Source organism: Archocentrus centrarchus, chromosome 3 (assembly GCF_007364275.1).
Source record: "Archocentrus centrarchus isolate MPI-CPG fArcCen1 chromosome 3, fArcCen1, whole genome shotgun sequence".
NCBI classification, from domain to species: Eukaryota; Metazoa; Chordata; class Actinopteri; order Cichliformes; family Cichlidae; genus Archocentrus; species Archocentrus centrarchus.
Window position 1 is genome coordinate 20514168 of NC_044348.1, and position 21319 is coordinate 20535486.

The window sequence follows — 21319 nt, forward strand, 5'->3', positions numbered from 1 at the left end:
TTCCACTATCTTTAATAATCATCTATGAAAATAAAAGAAACACCTATGGTAAATTTGGAGAGTTAAATATTATGTGTTTTGTGGATACTGAGTATGTGATTATTTATTTATTATTTACTGACACTCTTATGCAGCACAGCAGACCTGCATGTCTGGCCACTTCAAATTGCAAGAATTTCCTGTTTGTTGCAACGACTACAACAGCAGCAGCAGCCAACACCCTGTCAATGTCTGTAACAATGCTGCTGTTCTGTGCAGGAACAGTATGTGCATCACTCCTCATGGGGGATTTGAACAGACCAATTGGAGAGGCACACTGAGTGGAATATAGGGATATTTTTAAAGTGTTTGTGATTTATAAACGATCATTTGTAGGTTTGGATGTACACAATTATTTTTGGCTATAAGTCTTTTTTTTTTTTTTGTCTTTTATGTGTAGATCAATTTTTCATATGGATCCCACTCAGTTTTACTGTATAAATAAGGTCTTGGGACTATTGACACCTAGAGTCTTTTTTTTTTTTAAATATCTGACACAGCATTGATTTAAATGTGGAAGCAATGTATGTGTATTGTTGCATTTTCAGTTACCATAGTTTCCTTCTTCTGCACCAATTTCTTGTGCTGAGGTATAACTGGTTTTCTGCTCAATGAGTGTATTAATCTTGTGACAGTCTACTGAAACAGCTGATGTTTTGATTACAGTTTTTGAGAGAAAAAATAATTACACTGTATATGTTTGTTGTAGTTACCTAATTTAAAAGGTACATGCAATAGATATAAACAGACTGTCATGTGGGAACGGTGTGGCAGGCAGGGTGGGCCCAAATGCAGAACTCCAAGGCATAACTGAACTTAAATGGTGGCTTTATTATTGATAAGCTTAAAACATGATGCAGAGGAATGGCACTAACAAAACTTAAACTAAGAGGAACCCAGGAACAAAACCACACTTCCACGAGGGAGGACATGACAGAGAACAGAACAAACACAGGGGCTTAAATACACACAGGAGGTAATAATGGGAGACAAGAAACAGCTGGGGAACACAGGGCACAGGTGAAACAAATCTAGCAAATTAAACAAGGGAAGCAAAACTAAAAACGACACATAAGGACACCGGACTGTCAAACAGGAAGTAACTAAACAAGAAAACTAATGAACATAATCAGAGATGTAACTTAAACAGAACAAAATGAACACAAAACACTGGGCCACCGGCCCAGGACCATGACACAGATATACTAGAATGACTTGAAATGTATGGATGACTGCTGAAGACTGGGAAATTGACAGTTTCTCACTATTGACCTTGTAAAAATCCATCTAAATTTTTATACATAACAGAGACTGCAATGGAAATCAATGTAAGTTACCAACCCTTGAAGGGACAGAAAGGGAGTTACAAGAACACTTCACTGATAAACACAATGCTTGAAATGAGGGTTCTTCACAACACTCACATAGAAACTTTTCTTTTATTTCCTCCTTGACTTGAAATTTAGGATCCCATGAACTTAGACTCAATTAAGCTACACAGTGAGTGAGTTGTAAAGTGCCAGCCTCTTTGTTCTCTAGCAACTCAAAAGCCCTTTCACTTATTCATTATTGCATTGATAGGCAAGAGACCAGGAAGGAAATAGAATCAGTGTAACAATAGCTAAAAGAGCGCCAAGATCCTACGTTATCTTATTTAAGCAGAGAGATTTAGAGAAAAGCCTTTTGTAATAGTCTGTCACTATCTTCTCTTATATTAGATGACAATAATGGCTTTCTGATTAAGTTAACCACTTATGTGCCGTTCAAAATGGACCCCAAAGTGTCATATCTTTTTAGCCTGGATTTCATGCTACTGTTGCCACACTCGGGGAATTTATGGGTTATTACAGGAGTTTCTTTGTTCACTTTTGTTTGCCATTTTTGATTTCATGTTCTTTTATTCAGAAATACAAAAGAAGGCAAGTCCATAAGTGTCAAGTTGAAAAAAAACCCTCAGTGAATAGAAATCTGATTTTTTATATAAAGGCATAAAGGGAGAATGTGAGTGACTACCTTTGCTGCATACAGTAGTCTACTGTTGTTGTTGTTGTTTTTTTCAGATATTTGATTATGTGAAATGAGAACATAAAATTGGACAGTGCCAATCAATCATCAACAATGATAAACAGGCAACATTTTTTTAATTAAAAAATGTAAAAAACAATTAAAAAAAACTGTTCCTATTTATCAGCCTAAGAACTGATAACTGCTTAATAAGTATTATTCCTGAAAAGTGGATTTTAAATTGGGAACTCTAATAGTAGTTAATCTTCTAAAGACCAATTATTATCATTTATTGGGTGCAATAATAGTGAATACTGCAGGCAAAATCTGGTAGCATGCAAACCACCATATTTCTCCACCTGAGTATGTTGGTCAATGAATCAGTATGGAGAAATCCCAAATATTAAATGGCCATGGATAAATTATTTATCTAGTTACATGGGGCAAAGGAGGTGTTAAAATACAGTGAAAATGTATGTGTATAACTATAAATTTGGTGATGAGGACTGATACATTATGTACTTGGTTCACAATTTTCTCTTCTAGTAGTAGTTTATTCATATGTTGAATAGATACTAATACATAAACATGTAATATGTGGAAACTAAATATACAGTTGTAAGGCATACAAGACTGACTTTAAACCATCTGTTTTTTTTCTCACTTCAGAGGTGCAGTGTGGTTCATTTGGACAATTAGAGTAATCTGGATATACTATGAAGTTTTTTGGATATTAAGCAGAAATTTTTTATTGGAAATTTTGGACTTTAGTAACTTTTTTGGTCATGTAAGATTTATGCCCGGAAATAAATATGCTTGCAATGCATAGTCCTGCATTGCAACCTGCACTATAGCTTACTTCAGCAATATTCACCCAACTTATGTCACCCTTGATTTCTGGGATTTTCACTCAGTTTACTATATAATCCATATTATATGTCTATATAAAACTAGAGAATCTAAGGACACATTTGAAGCAACCACCAGCATTAAAAGTGGTAGCACAGAAATTATCCTTTTAAAAAAGAAGCCTGTCACCCAAAATACAATAATGACAGTTCAGTGCCAGCCATAACTTTGGCTGGCTCGCAGCACCAGTTTGAAAAAAAGACTCATTAGGAGCAACAGGCACTATGCTGTGAATTTCAGAATGGAGATGTGATGACAGCCAGTCCACATTTCCTACCCTGCCCTATAATAATATCAAGGATATATTTTATTCTGCATTGCAGTGCAGTCAAAACAGTGATGCGCGTCCTTGTCATAGCTACCTGTGTTGATTTTTAAATACTGAATTCAGGATTCACAATTCACAAGCATATTTGATTTTTGTAAGTAATTGTTTATTCATAAGGTGTAATGTGCCATAAATGTTTTATTTAAAGTTCCTATAGCTTGAGTAAATATGTGTCTTTCTATATTTTCAAAAAAAAAACAACAAAAAAAACCATTAATGATTAAAAAAAAAAGAATAAAAATCGTATGGATCAAAATAAAATAAAATCATACATCATTACAATATTATCACTTCATACTGTATGCATGCGTTTCAGCAGGAAAGGAAATATCTAAATAAAGGTTTTTAAGTGCGAAGCCCTGATTGACGTTACATGGAATTTCATATGATTAACTCCAGTACAGCATGTCAGGGATTTTTTTGTCTTCTTTTCTGAAGGCAGACATATACAGCAGTTTCCTTGTGGCAGAGAATTAATACCAGTCAGAACAAACCGGAAGACTTCAAAGTAGTAACTTTGAACTGATTTCAGTTAGCCCATTGTAACAGCCGTAATTGCCCTGTAATTTTGAAAAAGCTTCTTCAACAGGGGACAGAAAGAAAGAACAGCGCTAGTCAATTATACACAACTTCATCTTTAATATAATCTTTAAGCCAGTCAAACACGGGCTTGACGTGATTCAGTTTAAATCAATAACCTTTATTACAGTGGGGAACAGCAATCTAATTGCTCTGTGTTTTATGTGAAGTGGAAAGCTATGTAAGTGCTGAAATAATAAATATTACATCATAACTGCACATCTATCTATCTGTCTATCCAGAATGCCCATCATTCATCAGCCCATCAATGAAATGTAATCAATTTAAGCAATTCTCTTCACCAACTGATATAGCCTATTATAGCTAAGAAGTTCAGAAACCACCTACCCCCACGTCTTCCCCACTCCTCCACCCCCTGACAACACACCACCACTGCCACATATTTCCCCTTTACCAATTTCAGTTGGTCACACAGGCCAATATTTATGCAGTAAGCAGTATGCATATGCACAGTGTTAAAAAAAAACATTTATTAGACCAAGCAAATACAAATATTTTAGAAATCTGTCACAAACTTGTTCAAAACAAAAATTCACTTTTTTTTCCTTTTGTTTTGTTTTTTGTTTGGTTATCAGGAATACAAGTAAATCACTGCATTTTGGCAAAAATAATGTCCTTTACTATTTTTTTCAACTTTTTTCTTAAACATTAAATTTTAAAATTATATAATTAATTATAAAATTATATAATTATAAATAATTTTAAAATATATACAATAATTATATTTTGTCATTAAAAATGTAATTTAAATTAAAGATATTGTGCATACTGGTGGAATAACCATTATAGAAACATAAAAAATGTTTTTGGTAATCATGAATACTTTAAATTTAGGGCAGCTGTAGCATAAATCTTGCATTGGGTGGTGGTTTAATACATTTGTTAAGCACTGTAAATTGAAGTATTTTACCTCTTAAATTAAAAAAAAAAACAAAATATAAACTTATAGTTACCTTCATCTTTGACCACCAACCAATCAAACTGTGGCTCCAGGTCAAAGTCAGAGAAGAGGAGATGAATGCGACTTCCTGGTTCAGAAATAATCAACCACACACAATTCAGGTTGTTCCCATATTCCTCTGGGTAGTTTGGGGACAATACAGTTCCTGATGGAGCCGTGAAGTTGAAAAAACATGAGACTAAAAAGAAGAGGTTAAAAAAAAAAGAAAAAGAAAAGAAAGAAGAAAGTTAAGTTTTCAATAGCTGGCTAAGAGTGAAAACAGAAAGGCAGATGTTGACAAAGAACAAAAGCAAGCAAGAAAGAAAAAACAAGGATAATAAAAAATTAAATATGAAAACAAACAAACAGAAGAACAACTAGCACAAACAGAAATATGCAGACTTACAGACACAGCTGGGTTTATTGCCAGACCACTGATTATTGTGCTGGCATGTGATGGTTCGTTCTCCCACAAGTTCAAAGGCTGCCTGGCAAAAGAAGGTCAACACATCACCATGTTGAAAGCGATCTCCACTACGGCGACCAAATGCGGGCACCCCGGGATCTCCACAACCTCCTCGTTGGATCTCTGTAATCCACAAACACAGACAGTCATGTTTTGATGTTGATCATCAACATCAAATGCATGTGAAGTGTACATTTTTTGATAAGTGTTGTCTGCCTCTGTGAGGTGGAGTTAAATGGCAAGGACATGCATACAATGATTTTATGATAAGATGTGCATCAAATCAGTACAAATCTAGATAACATATTACAAGATGGCCTTGGAAACATTTGAATAAATGTTTCAAGTTATGAAATTGGTGCAAAAGGCACACTTTCTGGGCCAGGCAGCATGTACAATATTTTCCTTTTCAACCAAGTGTATGTGGAGTGAGGCAACTTAAATAAAATGATGCTATAGCCCTATTAGACATGCTAAATGTTACTGTAGCAAAATGATCAAATTATTCTGATAAGAATAATCCAAAAAACTGAAAAATGAATTTACTATTTTACAAGTGCTTCTGTGATTAAGTTCAGATTTCCTAAAATCGCCTTCTTTGAACCATGAAGGAAAAAAATTGTAAAAAGGCTGAAAATGAGTTCATCACAGGCAAAAGGGGTCAACTATAACACCTGTACAAAATATACCCCTACAAAAACAGACAAAGAGAGAATTACAGACTGAGTTAAGAATATTAGGGATCTTTTGTTTACTGCGTTTGTTTTTGAAAGTGTCTGGAACAGTCAAACGGGCTCTTTTCAAGCTGCCTGAATATAAAGACTTCAGTCAGAAAGGGGTGATGTTATGGCTTTATGGAGCAGAAAGAGAAGTGAACATGTCTAGCATCACTTATATTACACGGTTGCATTAAGATGTGAAATACAACCTGAAATGCAACAGGCTAAATTCATTTTGTTTCTCAAAGCTAATTACCAGCAAGGTAATTGTGGTGTAATTCAGCTCTAATTGTGAACAGCAAAACAATAAGTGGAGACGCACAGGTAGATGAAAACACACGCACTGATTCATTCGCACTCTTGTTAAGTAACCAGCAGGAGGTGGAAACTGAAGAGAGCAATACTAATGTTTGTGACATGGTATAAAATATGACTTCCCCCGCTTCCCTTGTGCAGCTTTTTAGACACATGCAGTATGTTGTGCATGTCCTGTGTTACCTTGTTTATGTTCTTCCCTTTGTCTCTGTCCTCCTTTTAAATTGTCCCTGTTCCTCTTCTTCATTACGCTTCATCTTATTGCTCCAGCTCTCTAAGTCTGATTCAATACACTGCTTTATTGGCATTAGTGTCACATTAGCAGTACTGTCGTTCTGGCCTGCAATCCTGTTCTATTCATTTGTGACTCGTTTTTATCCCTTTTCCTGCTAATGGGAGTGTTTTTATCCATCCCATTCCCCCTCACTCCCCTACTTTAAAATTTGACATTCTACCAGACGTCTGTCATCTTGTAACACATGCTCCACCATGCTCCTGGTTTCGCTTTGGGCAAACACATCTCAAGGTGAGCCGTGTGTATGTGTGCATGTGTTCAACACTTTTACTATCTTCTGGGATGTAACTGCACCCACAAGAACAGAATACTCAAAGAAGTGGAAGGCATGTTGGTGGCCCATAGCTAGCTGTCACACAGTTGATGAGTGTCAGGATGGATTTCAGCAATCTTGAGCCCCTGGTAAGTCTGTCATTATTATTGTAAATGCCTCTCTCTCTTAAGTCTCTTACATTTGTTGCTTTCTTTTGTTACTTTATCCATTCCTTGCTTTAAGTTCACATAGTTTTACAGACGTGCAGAATATATATTTGCTTATATTTACATCTCAGCAAAAATATTTTATGCCCCCCCCCCCCTTTCCTCACAGCCACATACTGTATCTTAATCTACACAATTACGAATGGAAACTAAAACAATGGAAGATAAAGTGTTCAAACCTCGAAAAGTTAAGATTTCATTTTAAGTAAATAGGTTTAGTGCATTTTGGGACATTCTACCAACAATTTGTTTCATGCCTATATGCCACAGACATCAGCAAGCTTTATTCATTATTATGTATTTGTTTTTCTGGACAGTTTTAACTACCATTAATAGGCAAACATCAATCCATGTACCATTAAAGCTTTTTTTTTTTTTTTTCTAAACACAGGGCAAATTTCTCCTGTAACAAAGTCAAGCAAATTCAAATGAAGATGTACTATTTCTTAAATAAAATATAGGTATATGCTGATACTGCTTACATTGTGCAGCCTTAAAGGCAATGAGTGCAAATTGTCAGTATTTTCACTCAAAACTTTATATTGTATTTTTATATAAAATTTTTATTGCTGAACTTTTGATGATTGCATTGATGGTTGCAGCTCTCTGAAAAATTGACAGCAATATAGTAGAGAAAGCTTCAATTATCATAATGCTCTGCGGGTTTATGACACTAACTCTCTGCCTTTCTTTAGTAATCATGAACACTTAAACACACACACATACACACACACAAAACTGTAAGATTTCACATGTGCAGTGTGATGCCAAAAAAACAAGACACACATTGAGTTTTCCTCCAGGGTTGAAAATGTAAGAGTGCTCAAGGGGTAACACTGAGCAAAGTTTGTTGCATGGTGACATTATCCTGTTTGACAGTATCACAGTATTTATGCAAGGACACACAATATATACCACAGGCACTTCTTCAACTGGCCTGAGGAAATAAAGAGGAACTACGACATGTACTCTATAAAGTTCTTTTTGTAGTGGGTTTTGTTGTTTGTTTGTTTTTCTTTCCTTTGAGTTTTGTTACATGCCATAGCCTTGTGATTTATAAGAAGTGGATGAAGTAAGAGTTTTAAACCTCATGAGCCCTGCCGTTAGGACAAATACAAAACATATAGAGTCAGCCAGTGTTAGCTAGTAAATCAGCGGTCAGTGGCAGGTCAGCCTCATATTACGCCAAAGAAACCCCGTAACATAACGTTCAATGTCTCACATCACAATCACAAATGCACACACGCAGATTTTCTGTAGCTTGGTAGATTGTTCGTATTTCCTTGAAAAGTAAATGACCCTGGAAAAAATCACAGAATCAACAAGACCATAACCTTTATCCCTGTTTCCCTCTCTCTTTCTGGCTCTCAAACACTCCCCTGGTCTGTCAGAGACTTTATTTTTTCTCACTGTCATTTTACTTTCTCTGTCCAGTCCTGTCAGTTTTTTTTTTTTATTCAACTTAATATCTTTCCTCATATTTATGAAATGACCTCTCTCTCTCTACCTGTCTTATTCCCTGTCTTAATTTAATTTTTATTTGTATTTAATTTTTTAATTTAATTTCAGGTTAATTTAGTTACAGTTTAATTAAAGAGTTTTACTGACATAGGATGCAGTGTGTAATCAAATATGTTAAATATAATAAATGACTTGTCATGAATAACTGTTCTGTTAGGATCACAGACAAATACCTGAACACTTGACATATACAGTACAGTGAGACGTTCTCATGATTAATATGCTTTGAAAGGCAATTTGTTGATGTTGTTTGGGTTCACTGCTTGCCTTATACTGAAGGGTCATGGCAAATCAATATAAATTTGTTCTGACTGATCACCTTTATTCTTTGATGTACCATATATGTACTGACAGGAGATGTATTTTATCAGGATGATAATGGCCGTCCTACAAATACAAGGGGTCACTCAGAGGTTCAAGGAGCATGTAAATTATGTGAATCATATGTTAAGGCTCATCATCCATCCTTCTATCCATATTCTTCCTCTTATCCAGCGCTGGGTTTCAGGGGCAGCAGGCTAAGCAGAGAAGCCCAGACCTCCCTCTTCCCAGCCACCTCCTCCAGATCACCCGGGGGGGACCCCAAGGCGTTCCCAGGCCAACCGAGAGATATAATCTCTCCAGCGTGTCTTGGGTCTGCCAGGGCCTCCTCCCGGTAGGACATGCCAGGAACACCTCACCCAAGAGGCGCCCAGGAGGCATCCTATTCAGATGACTGAACCACTTTAACTAGCTCCTTTTGATGCGGAGGAGCAGTGGCTCTACTCTGAGCCCCTCCCGAATGGTTGCACTCCCCACCCTATCTCATTTCTGCCGTTTGTATTCGCAATTTCATTTTTTTCGTCACGACTCAAAGCTCGTGACCATAAGTGAGGGTAGGGACATAGACCAGTAAATCAACACCTTCATTTTCACGCTCAGCTCCCTCTTCACCATGACAGATGGGTGCAAGGTCTGCATCACTGCAGATGCATCCCCAATCCATCTGTCAATCTCCCGCTCCCTTCTCCTATCATTTGTGAACAAGACCTTGAGATACTTAAACTCCTCCACCTGGGCAGCAGCTCAACCCTGAGCCAGAGTGGGCACTCCACCCTTTTCTGGCTGAGGACCATGACCGCAGACTTAGAGGTGCTAATTCTCATTCCAGCCACTTCACACTTGACTGCAAACCATTCCACTGTGAGCTGGAAGCTACCACCTGATGAAACCAACAGGACCGCATCATCTGCAAAAAGAGATGAGATTCTGAGGCGACAAAGGCGAAAGCCTTCTGCCACTTGGCTACACCTAGAAATTCTGTCCATAAAAATTATGAACAGAATCAGTGACAAAAGCCTTGATAAAGTCCAACATCCACAGGAAACGAGTCTGACTCATGGCTGTAAATACAAACCAAGCTCTCACCGCAGTTGAACAGGGACTGAATGGCCCACAACAATGGGCCAAACACCACATACTCCCGCGCCATCCCCCACAGGACACCAAGAAGGACATAGTGGAAAGCCTTCTCCATGTCCACACAGCAAATGTAGACTGGATGGACAAACTCATTCGCACACTCGAATATCCTCAAGAGGATAAAGAGCTGGTCCAGTGTTCCGCGACCAAGACAAAACCCGCATTGTTCCTCTTGAATCTGAGGTTTGACTAATGGATGGACCCTCCTTTCCAGCACTTTGGCATAGACCTTACTGGGGAGGCTGAGGAGTGTGATAGTTGGAGTATACCCTCTGGTCCACCTTCTCAAAGATGGGGACCACCACCATGTTGCAGAGGCGTGTCAACCAAGACAGCCCTACAACATCCAGAGCATTCAGGAACTCGGGGATAATCTCGTCCACCCCAGGGGCCCTGCCACCAAGGAGTTCTTTATTCATCTCAGTGAACTCACCCCCATTGACGGGCGAGCCATCCCCCTTGTCCCCAGACTCTGGTTCCACTACAGAAGGTGTGTCAGTAGGATTAAAGAGGTCCTCAAAGTATTCCTTCCAGCGCCCAACTATGACATCAGTTGAAGTCAGCAGCGCCCCACCAGCACTATAAACCATGTGAGTAGAGCAACCAACCTGATAGGACTCCTTCTTCAGCTTGATGGCTCCCTTCATGTCCGGTAACCACCATCTGGTTTGGGGATTACCATTACGACACATACAAACAACCTTGCATCGGCAGTTCTGAGCAGCAACCTCAACAATGGAGGTGATGAACATGGTCCATTCAGGTTCAGTGTCCTCAGCCTCCCTCAGAATGCTGTCAAAGTTCTGCCAGAGGTCAGAGTTTAAGATCTCGCACACTGGGGCCTCTGCCAGGCATTTCCAGCACATCCTCACAATATGTTTAGGTGGGCCAGGTCCCAGGCCCCACACTACCTGATCCAAATCACCACCATGTGGTGATCAGTTGACAGCTCAGCTCCTCTCATTGACCTGCGACCTAGGGTTTTCTGGTGCCACATGCACTTATGGACATCCTTATGTTCGAACATGGTGTTTTGTTATTGGACAAACTGTGGTTTGCAGAGAAGTCCAATAACAAAACCATGACTTTGGGTGTTGCCACCTTACCTCTCCATTATTGCCAGCTTTGGCAAACTGAAAAATATCAAAGCCTGATGATTAACTGATTACTCAGTTTTTACTGTGTGTGTGTGCGTGTGTGTGTGTGTGTGTGTGTGTTTAAGATAAAGAGTAGTTGCTGAAAAATTGTAATCATGAAAGTGAGACATACCTTCATATACTGCCTTGAACCCTGCTGAGCCAATTGTATCGTCTGACTGCAGGTGTAGCCACATCTGATTGGACAAGCTGACGATGAGGTCAGGGACACTGGAGCCTGTGAGTCTACATATATATACACAAAAAAAAGCTTAGATCAACACAAAACGTGGTATATTAGTCATGGCTTAAATTTAATAAATATGGTGCTCAAAATAATACTTTATAAATACATTCTTTTATATCCAGGTAAAGTGGCTCTTACACATAGAGTACTCTCCGAGTATCTCCTATCTTCCCCCCATCTCCCACAGTCAGTGTGTCATATCCTCTCTCGAGATCAAACTCTTCAAATGACAGCTTTATTACCTGGAAAAATAAGACAAGGCAAGAATACAAATATAGACACTCTTACAAACTTCACCACATGAAAACAGAAAGACAGGAAGCTGCTATAAGATTTATTTCCATTTCCTTCAGAGATGATCTCATGGTTTTTCACTTTTATAATTTCAGCCAATAGAAACCAATAATTACATGTATCACTGGGGGAATCTGAAAGCCAAGTAGTGAAAGAAATTTCACAAACAACTTTCTCTGAAGCAATCAAATTGTTATACATAGTTAGGGAACTTGACCCCATGACACAAAGGAAAACTATTTTAGAGCACAAAGCAGGAAGCAGGCTTCTTTCAACCAGCCAAAACCAGCCTAAAGTCCTAAAGTTCCAAGTTACCTTAAAAGACAAGGTGTAGATTGAGAAACAGACCTATCACTAGACAAAAAGGGCGTGTATTCGGAAAGATCTGGAAAGATGCAGAATGCTCTGGAATGTTCCATGGCAGATACGACTTTATGGATATGCCACATATCCGTAATGCTTCCAAAGAGAATACGGGAAGATCTGATCTGTCACAGATGTTTAAATTGATTTTATCCAGATATTATCCGATATATGTAACAGATGGTCATTCAGTGTTTGGATTTTTTAGGGTCCAGTCTTGTCCGTTTACAGAGAAATCTCCAAAACGTATCCATCAAAGATCCAGTGCGCATTCCTCGGAATATTGTCCATATCTGTGATGGATACAGAGGTGTCACACTTCGGATAGTACAGTATTTTAGGGCTTTTATTCCATTGTATGGACCTGCCTTTAGTGGCACCACAGCTGTACTTCCAACATTGGTCATTGAATTCATTGTATTCCCATTCAGGCTTAGGAGTAAGATTAAAAAAAAAAAAAATGATATTCTGATATTTGAAATAAATCTTACATCATCTGGGAAATCATGCTACCCTGATTATTCAGAGCAATAAGTTATGTCCTCTAGCAGGGGGCAAAGATGTGGGAGGAAATATTCTGCTCTATAAAGTACCAGTATCCCCAGTATGAGAGACAGACTTCTGGTTTTCTTGGCTGTGGCCATCATCTATAGTTTAATCAAAGCTGCTATGTTAAAGATCCAACAATTAATTTGATGGTGACTTGATGGTATTCCAAAATAATCAATCTTTGATGAATGGGAGCAGAGAAAGAACAAAGCCCTGAAAATTAAGCACCCTTGCTTTCTATTTGGCAGCGCCCTCCTTATAGTCATAGATTACACGAATTCACTTCAGGGAACTTCACACACACTGCATCCAACAAACAGGCTCTTCTGATGTTGAACTCTAAGAAATTGAGTGCTAAATGTCTTACTTGCAGGCACTTTTGTGGATGTAGTGGCCTGCATACGGCACTGGATCATCAATCTGCTGTATGCTCTAATACTGGTATTCTATTATTTGCTGCTTGTCCATTATTTATTAGCTGTAGATCATATCCCTGACAGTGTGGATGATGGCAGATTTCTGCTGTCTTCAAGAAACCTCTAAGAAAGAAGAGCTGGCCTCAATCAGTGAGCCTCTGGTGCATTCGGGGACTAAGATGAACCATGAACACGTGGTTGTGGAGGAGAATCCATCATACAGCAAATCACACTACAGTGAAGAAAAACCTTTCCGCAGGTGATAAGAGTGTAAAAACCATTTCTACATGCCAGAATCAGCCATGCGCTGCTAAGCCCTTGGCTGTGCTTTTTCAAAATAAAAATGGCTAGCAAATGTTCAGATAGTGTTTAAAGATAGGGAATCATCTGTGGGATTAGCAGCCATCTGACAGGAATGGCAATGAATCAATGTATAACTGTATAAATCTGTATTCATACATGTTTCAATGCATCTTTGCATACATGAATAGCACCTAAAAACATTGCACACAGATATGCAAACAGGATAATCGTTAAGAAAAAAACACATAAAAAAAACATGTTCCTTTTTGACAGCTGCAATTTACATTTAAGAAGCAGACCAATAAATATGAGACCAGTACTTGTAGAAAGCATTTTCCTTCCTGAGCATCCTTTGAATGAAGCAGCCCCTGGCAAAGTTTAGTCTATCCAAATGGTTACAAATAATGGGAAAAAGATGCAAAACAACATTGCGAGGTATTAACTCCTGGCTAACAACAAATGACAGGGTGCATTAATAAACCATTATACTTAAGTTGTTTATGTGTTTTTCTACTCTATCTGAAGGTTCAAAAGAACACACAAAAATGTATTTATTTTTTTTAAAGCTACATGACCATTATAAAAAATAATAATAATAAAAAATGTTTTACAGACACAATATTAAGATGGAAGTATGTCAGCACATTAAATCCACACCCCCTTTATTTGCTTTTTTTCTGCTACATGAAAATTGCAAATCCTGAAATTTCTTATACGGGGGTATTTATTTTCAAAAAGACAAGCTATTCCATTTAACCATTTTATATTGCGCCATGATTAACACTGCTCTGTTACTGTGTTACAGCAGTTAACAGTTAGCAGGTATGAAAAACACAAAAACAACTACAAACCATTGTAGATTTTGTTAGTTTAGTTTTTATGTCCCCCCCAGTACTATGAAAAAGATAAAAAATTTTTTTTTTTTTTTTAAAAGTCCTGCTCATGGCAGATGAACAGAACTAATGGTAATTTAATTTGGGATTTATATCTACAAAAAAATGAAATAAAAAATCAAATATTGAACAGTCAAAGCTGTTGTTGTGAGCTGTATGTGTGTTTGTGTCTAAGAAGGTTAAGGCTGTTCTTATGACTGTACAGCAGCTAAAGATGTTAATAAAAAGAGAATGAAGCAGAACAGAGTCAGAAACAAGCTACTGTATGTTTTTCTGTGCATCTGAGACTGTTTATGTGTGTGTTTGTGTAGACGGCGGTTTTCTCAGGTAGATCTGCACTTACTGTAACAGCTGAAGCAGAATAATGTTTAGGTACAGCTGTTTCACTCAATGTTGTGAGAGCAGATCGGCTGCATTTCTGTTCCTTTATATGTTTCTGTCTTTATTTATGTTTGCGTATGTGTGTGTCTAGACAGTAAAGGGAGACTGCAGACTTAAAGGAACTGAAGCATTATCAGAGGTCATTAGCAAGAAGCTCAGCGCTGTTCAATAGATCCAAATGGGCCCATTTAGAAAGACATTAAGAACAGCCTGCAACCCCAAACTACATTAGATTAGCTCCTTTATTTGCAAAAGCAAAGAAAGAAAGAAAGAAAGAAAGGAAATGCCGCAGAAAGAAACAGTAAGTGCTATCTGGGCCTTAAGAAATTTTTACCTGAAGCAAACAAGCAAATGTTGACAGTACACGTGAAATAGTTTTTTTTTTTTTTTTTAGCACTTTTGCATATTCACTTTCGGTTTCAGTACATTATTTCTGGTTTCTGCGGAAACTACCAATTTTTCAAGAGAGATATGCTTATGTTTAAATTTGTACTATTTTGTTCCAAGATTTTAAAAATAAGTGTTTCTTTTTAAGGGTGGATGCTCTTCAAAGGGGTAAGTGAAGCATTATTACGCTGAGGTCATTAGCAAGCAGCAGAGCAGCTAAGAGCAGCTCAATAGGCCATTTAAACATTGTTAAGAGCACTGAGCAACCCTACAATGAAATAACTTCAGTCAATCAGCCAGTAAAGTTATAGCGCTGTGAAATTTAAGGTCTTCTAAGTGCATGACCACAGTCTGAGAGAGCCTGATAACAATCTTTTCATTCTCTCATCCCAAATTTGCTGCTTTTTGGACACTAAAGTCAGGTAATCTAAAACATACTGTTACAGCATTTTTAGTCAACAAAACCTTTAACACATTTCCAGCTCACACTGCAGCAATTCAGTTTATCTGTAGCAGAGCAATAACAGGCTACATGCCTACCCTGTATGTCCTGGGGCAATGGAGGGACAGGGAGGAGGGATTTTAAAACTGAGAATCCACTACGTCTTTTCACATGCCCTCATTGTTGTGACCTTATGCCTGGGTAGTGCTGGAGAATACACAGCCTTAATTGGGTGAACTACTTCTGAATCCCCTTGCTGAGCTGAGGCTGCAGTAGTGCTGAGTCACAGTGCATCGCAGAGGGGAGAAATTATCTCATAAAAATAAATAATTTAGCAAATATATAATTTATGTGTCCTTCTACCTAAATACGTGTGTCTGACCATAGTCAAATCACTGACATTTGAAAAAAAAAAAACCACACACCCCATCACAAATCACTATGCTTTATTCACTGCAGCCTGAACTACAAATGGGAGAGGGTTAGCCTCCTACAGCAGGTTAGCTGTTTCTCTGTATGGTTATTCACACTTAGAGCTTTCTAGAAAGAAAGCAGAAGGGCTGCTTTCATACTCGGATTGTCGCTGTACAGCTCCAGGTTTCGTACAATTTCGAACCCTGTTAAAACGTCAGCACTGCACACATCTAATGAATTATGTTCAGTCAGCCATTTCAGCTGCTAAATAAGCTGAGGTGACCCCTATAGAGGGTAGCACATGTGGGTATAGGTTTTGTTTCAATCTTGATGGCTGTAATAGCTAGCACCTTATTGTAATTTTGCACAGAGACAGAAACAAGTTATTTTTCCTGATATCTGAATTCTTTTTAAAAGGAGGACTGAAGTTTTTCAAATGTTTACTCTTTATTTGATCAGCCTTTTAAATGACCCATGATAAATGCAGTAGTCACTCCTAAATAAAAGTTTTCTTTAATAACAGAGAACTTTTTAATATCTGAGACATGACAAGATGCCTTGTTTCCACATGATTTTCTAACATGAGCTACTTTTGGATGCTCCCTTGTCACAAGAGGTCACCACACTAGGTAGCTCAACATATTTGATTTGGCAGATTTTTTATTTATTTTTATTTTTTGCTGGATGCCCTTCCTGATGCAGCCCCTAAGGGATCTGTGTCTCCTCCCATAGTGGCATATTTACAAAATTCTTTCACGTCAGATGCTGAAGGTGATCGTGTACATATAGTAACTACAGTATGTTTGTGTGCTGAAGGAACACAGTTCATTCTTATGATAGGCACAACAGCACAAGATTAAAGGTCTTCAAAGAGCACTTTGAACCTTGGCTATCGATTTTTCAATTTACGATCTTCAAATGACATGACATGGTAATGAAATGTTACCACTTAAGTATCAGAAATTATACAAGATACATGCTACAGCCACAGCAAAGGGACAAAAGTGTTGCCTGACTTTTTCATGAAAGATCATGCTAGAATATGCCACGTCCAGGTTTAAATATCCGGGACTGGTATTTTTCACAGCTTTGTGATATATAGGGTTTTGACAGTTGTGGGAACAAGGTTTTACTTAACTTTAACTTTATTCTAAAGCAGGAAGAGAGGCATATGTGAGCATGGTCATAAAGTTGTGCCAAATTTCAATGCTTTTTTTCTACTCTGAGTCAAAAAAAAAAAAAATTGTCAAGAACTATGCACTGAGGTGACCTCTTGTCAGAGAGGGAACAGCTGCCCTAAAAGCAGAGTGTACAAGAATTCCCTTGCTGCGACTGTGCAGTTATGTTGACTCACTGGTGAGCTGCCAAATTGGAGTCTGGTACCTTTTTCCAGTGGATTACTTTTAGCCTTTCAAGCAAATAAAGAAGTATAGAATAACCTGAACCCTGTTTGGGGACACAAACCACAGGAAATTCTTCATGACAGGAAAACTGATTTTGAAAATAATCACAGAAAACAAATTACCAATAGCCATGATTTATCAATTGTTTAATTAGCATTTTTTTTCCAGATGTAACTTTTAGCAGCATTTCTTTGACAGTCTAATCAGAATTTTAGAAGTACTTATGCTGCTCATTGCAGCTTAAGAGAGCATTATAAATCATCCTTACAGTGTACCGCATTTTGCCGCTGCAGTGAATTTTACAATGGATACACACTGTCCCGCTATAGGCAATGAGGGACAAATACAGAAGTGAATTGCATACCAAGCGGCTGCCTATAGATTCTCATCCTAACAATTCATTTTGATCAGCCAAGAAGAACCTTTAACTCCAAATGTACATAGAGGCTACACGCAAACCAGCAGGCAAGGCTATGAGCTAGTCGTCACCTGAGGGTCAACATATGGTTATTTCTTAAATTATGAACCAGTTCAGAAGTTATTCCTGTTATACTAATTGTTATGTGGGTAGTCTATTACCAGGCTCTCATTAAAATAAATCAAAGTGGGAATTTGCTGGTCTCTCTGTTTAAAGGCTTTAAGCTTTCATTCATGTTCTTTCTTCACTTGTTTATTGTTTTTCAGGGTCTTTAGAGCCACAAACTTTCCCTGTATGCTCTAACAAGAGGGCAGAGTGCAACCCTTGACAGATGGCGAGGCAATTAGAGGCCTAACACAGATATGCAATCACTCATTAACAGTCTACCTGACCTGCAAGCCTTTGCGCAATGTGAGGAAACAGGATCACCAAGGGGAAACTTGCTACCTGACACACAGGGACATAACAATAGATAGGAGGCTGGGGGTGCTAACTGAACCCCGAGTCGCCTTGCTCTGAGTCACTCTCCCTCCTCACACCTAAACACCTGTTTACACACTGAGAATTATATATTGTGCTTTGGGGAAAAGTGGAAGGAGGAAACAAAAGAGAAAGATAAATTAAAATCTAGCATGCTATGTATGGTGTAGAAATCTAAGCACAGATACTGATGCATATGACTTGTCACCAGTGAAACTGATTAAGGTATTAACACATCCACTAGGCTCAGTGGAAACAACACAAGTCAAAAGGAATTACTTAATTCCTTGAGATTTGTCCCCCAGAGACATACATGCATGCATGCATGGATGGATGGATGGATGGATGGATGGATGGATGGATGGATGGATAGATTTTTATATACAACAGTAAATAAAAAATAAAATGATTAAAAAAATGAAGCTATAGATAAATGTTGTTGTATGCTCTGACAAGTGGGTTTTCGTGTGAGACAAACAAAATGTCCATCAATTTAAAAATAGACTGGAGAGGATGCTAGTCTCTCTGGTGTACCCTGAACGTACCCAGATGCGGCACATGTTTATGAGTGGCAGTCCTGCCCCGAGGTGACCTCCCCTTTAAGTGGTAAGAAAGCAAACAGCTGCTGTCTCGCAAAATATGTCCCCTGTCGAGGTGTTACAGCACCTTTGAGTGCTGTTGACCTGTCGGCTGGACAGTTTAAGAAAATAAACTGCATACTAGATTTGAGCAACAGCTGTGTGAAAGCGTTGGGGAAATTGAATTCTAAAGTGTGTGATGGCCACATCTGCAGCCACACAACTAAAGTAGAAGTTGGTAACTCCCGTGACTGGTTACCAGCGCAATTAACGTGTTAGTGCTGAGACACATTGTTTTTCACACAGAAATGTATGTGCCTATGTGTTTGGGCTAATTCAAGTATTGTGTTTGGATTTTTTGGTTGTGATTATTTTGGTATTTATTTCAACTAATAGCAGTGCAGTTTTGTTTTTTCCTCTGTAGATAGTAAGCGATGGTTAGTTTAATCCCTCTAATTGGTCTGATCAGCCAATATACACCAGTCAGCCACAACATTAAATGCCCTTGTTTAACACATAAACAGGGGGCGGGGGTCAGCGAATTAGTGTTACTGTTGATTAAATGTTACTTATTGCCAAAAGATAGCTGAGATGACGCCAGCCCACTGTGACCATGAAGTTAATGAGCAACTATGAAAATGAATGCATGGATGGATGTCCATTATTGTTCTTGGTTGTGCTAAGTTATTGTTATTAGTTTTTGTAATCATAGTCTCAGTTTAGTTATGTTTATTGATGCTTTCACACACCAGAACCTTTATTGCTTCTTTTTGTGTTTTTTTGCTCTTTTTTTTTTTTTTTTTAAATTTATTCTTGGGTATATCAAGACCCTCCTTTCAAAGGAGGGTCACTTTTGTGACTTTTTGTGCCTTCCAGGACCATTTATTCCACACAGAGTTTTGAGATGGGACATAAAAATACCCAATACCAGCATGCTGTGAGTTCAGAAATTTATTTTTATTGTTTAGGATTTTAGCCGTTTCAACAAAGAAAGTTTAGCATTTCAAATCTAAAATAAAATTTAATTAATGCATTACCACCAACAGATGAGCCTAGTGTACAAAGCTAAAAAGGTTGACCTTGTGATTTCAATGCATCATCACTGGCAGCCTCCTTTAGTAGAGAGGCATTAGGTTCAGGAATGAGAGCCAAAGACAGTGCTAATACTGTGAATTATGGACAGTCAGACTGCCAAATTACAGTCAAAAGCCAGAATAGCAAAAAGCACTGAATTGAGATAATGTGCTAATTAGACAGCTATTGGTGGATGTCTTGCCATTACCATGGACACTGGTGGTTATTTACGTGACACATTTTGTCCAGTCTATGTGATCATCATCCACTGTGAACTATGGCCTGTTCTGTTCCTATTGTTTTATTAATGATGGAGAATTTACTCTTATTACACTGCTGCAGCAACAAAGTCCTACCACCATCACAACATATAAACATATAGTGTATTAGACTAAATACAGTCAGTTGCTACACATGGGGAGACCAAAAAGATCCAACCTATCCCCTAGTGTATAGTGTACATTAGATTTAAGCCTGTTAATAAACATTTATTATTTTTAATATTATTGCATCTGACTTAAAAACAGGTTTAAAAAGATAAAAAAAAAACAAATGAGATGTAGAGCTGCCGCTTTTAAAAAAAGGAAATGTTTTCTACAAACTATATTTTTTCACTTTTGAGAAGTTTTTGTTTTTTCCACTCTGTCCTGACCTTTCAGATGTTTTGTATGTTGCTGAATGGGACTTGGTGAGTGTATAAAATGTATTTTATTTCTTTTAAAGATTTTGTTAAGTTAAATCATATTTGGTGAAATTTATGAGCTAAGATGGAAGATTTACACACCATTAAGGCCAGCGTGCTCCAGCTTAACGAGCACCAATTATGCAAGAAAATGCACTTTTGGACAAGTGAAGGAACAACAGCAGGAAAAAAATTTATTTTAATATTGAATGACCATGTGTGGTAATGATGTGAATGGTATAATTGCAGATGTGAATTATTTTGTTGGTTAAACATAAACATTGAAGCTGCTGAATCCTAACATGGAAACTCAATAGAAGTAGATATTGAAACTAAAGGACTAAACTAGATTTATGAAACACTGAGTTAACTCAAAAAGATTTAAAAAAAAAAAAAAAACCTGAACTGAACAAACAACTTAACTAACTTTCAGGTAAGATAATCTTTTGGTTTAAAGGAATTAAAAGAGATTTATACACCTGGTTGGTGTCTGAGATCGTTTGTTATGTCTGTTTTTGTTATGTGTAAATAAACCCTTGCTGGGCAATTTAAACGCATTTCCTGGTCTGTGGTCCTTTAGTGTAGTATATTTATCATTGCTCTTATAACCGAACCTAGTATCTGGTGCAGTTACTGTAATGACCAAGGGTGTTACACTCATAGATTGATGCTTTCCTTGCTCCACTTTCTAAGACTGTTGTTGGTGCTCCATCAGAAGACAGTAGAGCAGTACCTCTAACACGGGGCCACGCACATTCTGTTTCCACCATCCAAAGGACAAA

General features: G+C 37.8%; 1 protein-coding gene across 1 annotated transcript in view; it reads right to left on the reverse strand.

The window, feature by feature from the left end:
• The window catches only part of LOC115773049 (CUB and sushi domain-containing protein 1), a 454304-nt gene that overhangs the window by 138643 nt on the left and 294342 nt on the right, over positions 1-21319 (reverse strand). Inside the window, exons 11-14 of the mRNA XM_030719557.1 lie at positions 11599-11702; positions 11347-11459; positions 5227-5409; positions 4834-5019 (exon numbers count right to left, since the gene is read on the reverse strand). Coding sequence (XP_030575417.1) covers positions 4834-5019; positions 5227-5409; positions 11347-11459; positions 11599-11702 — 586 coding nt within the window. The remainder of the gene's footprint in view (positions 1-4833; positions 5020-5226; positions 5410-11346; positions 11460-11598; positions 11703-21319) is intronic.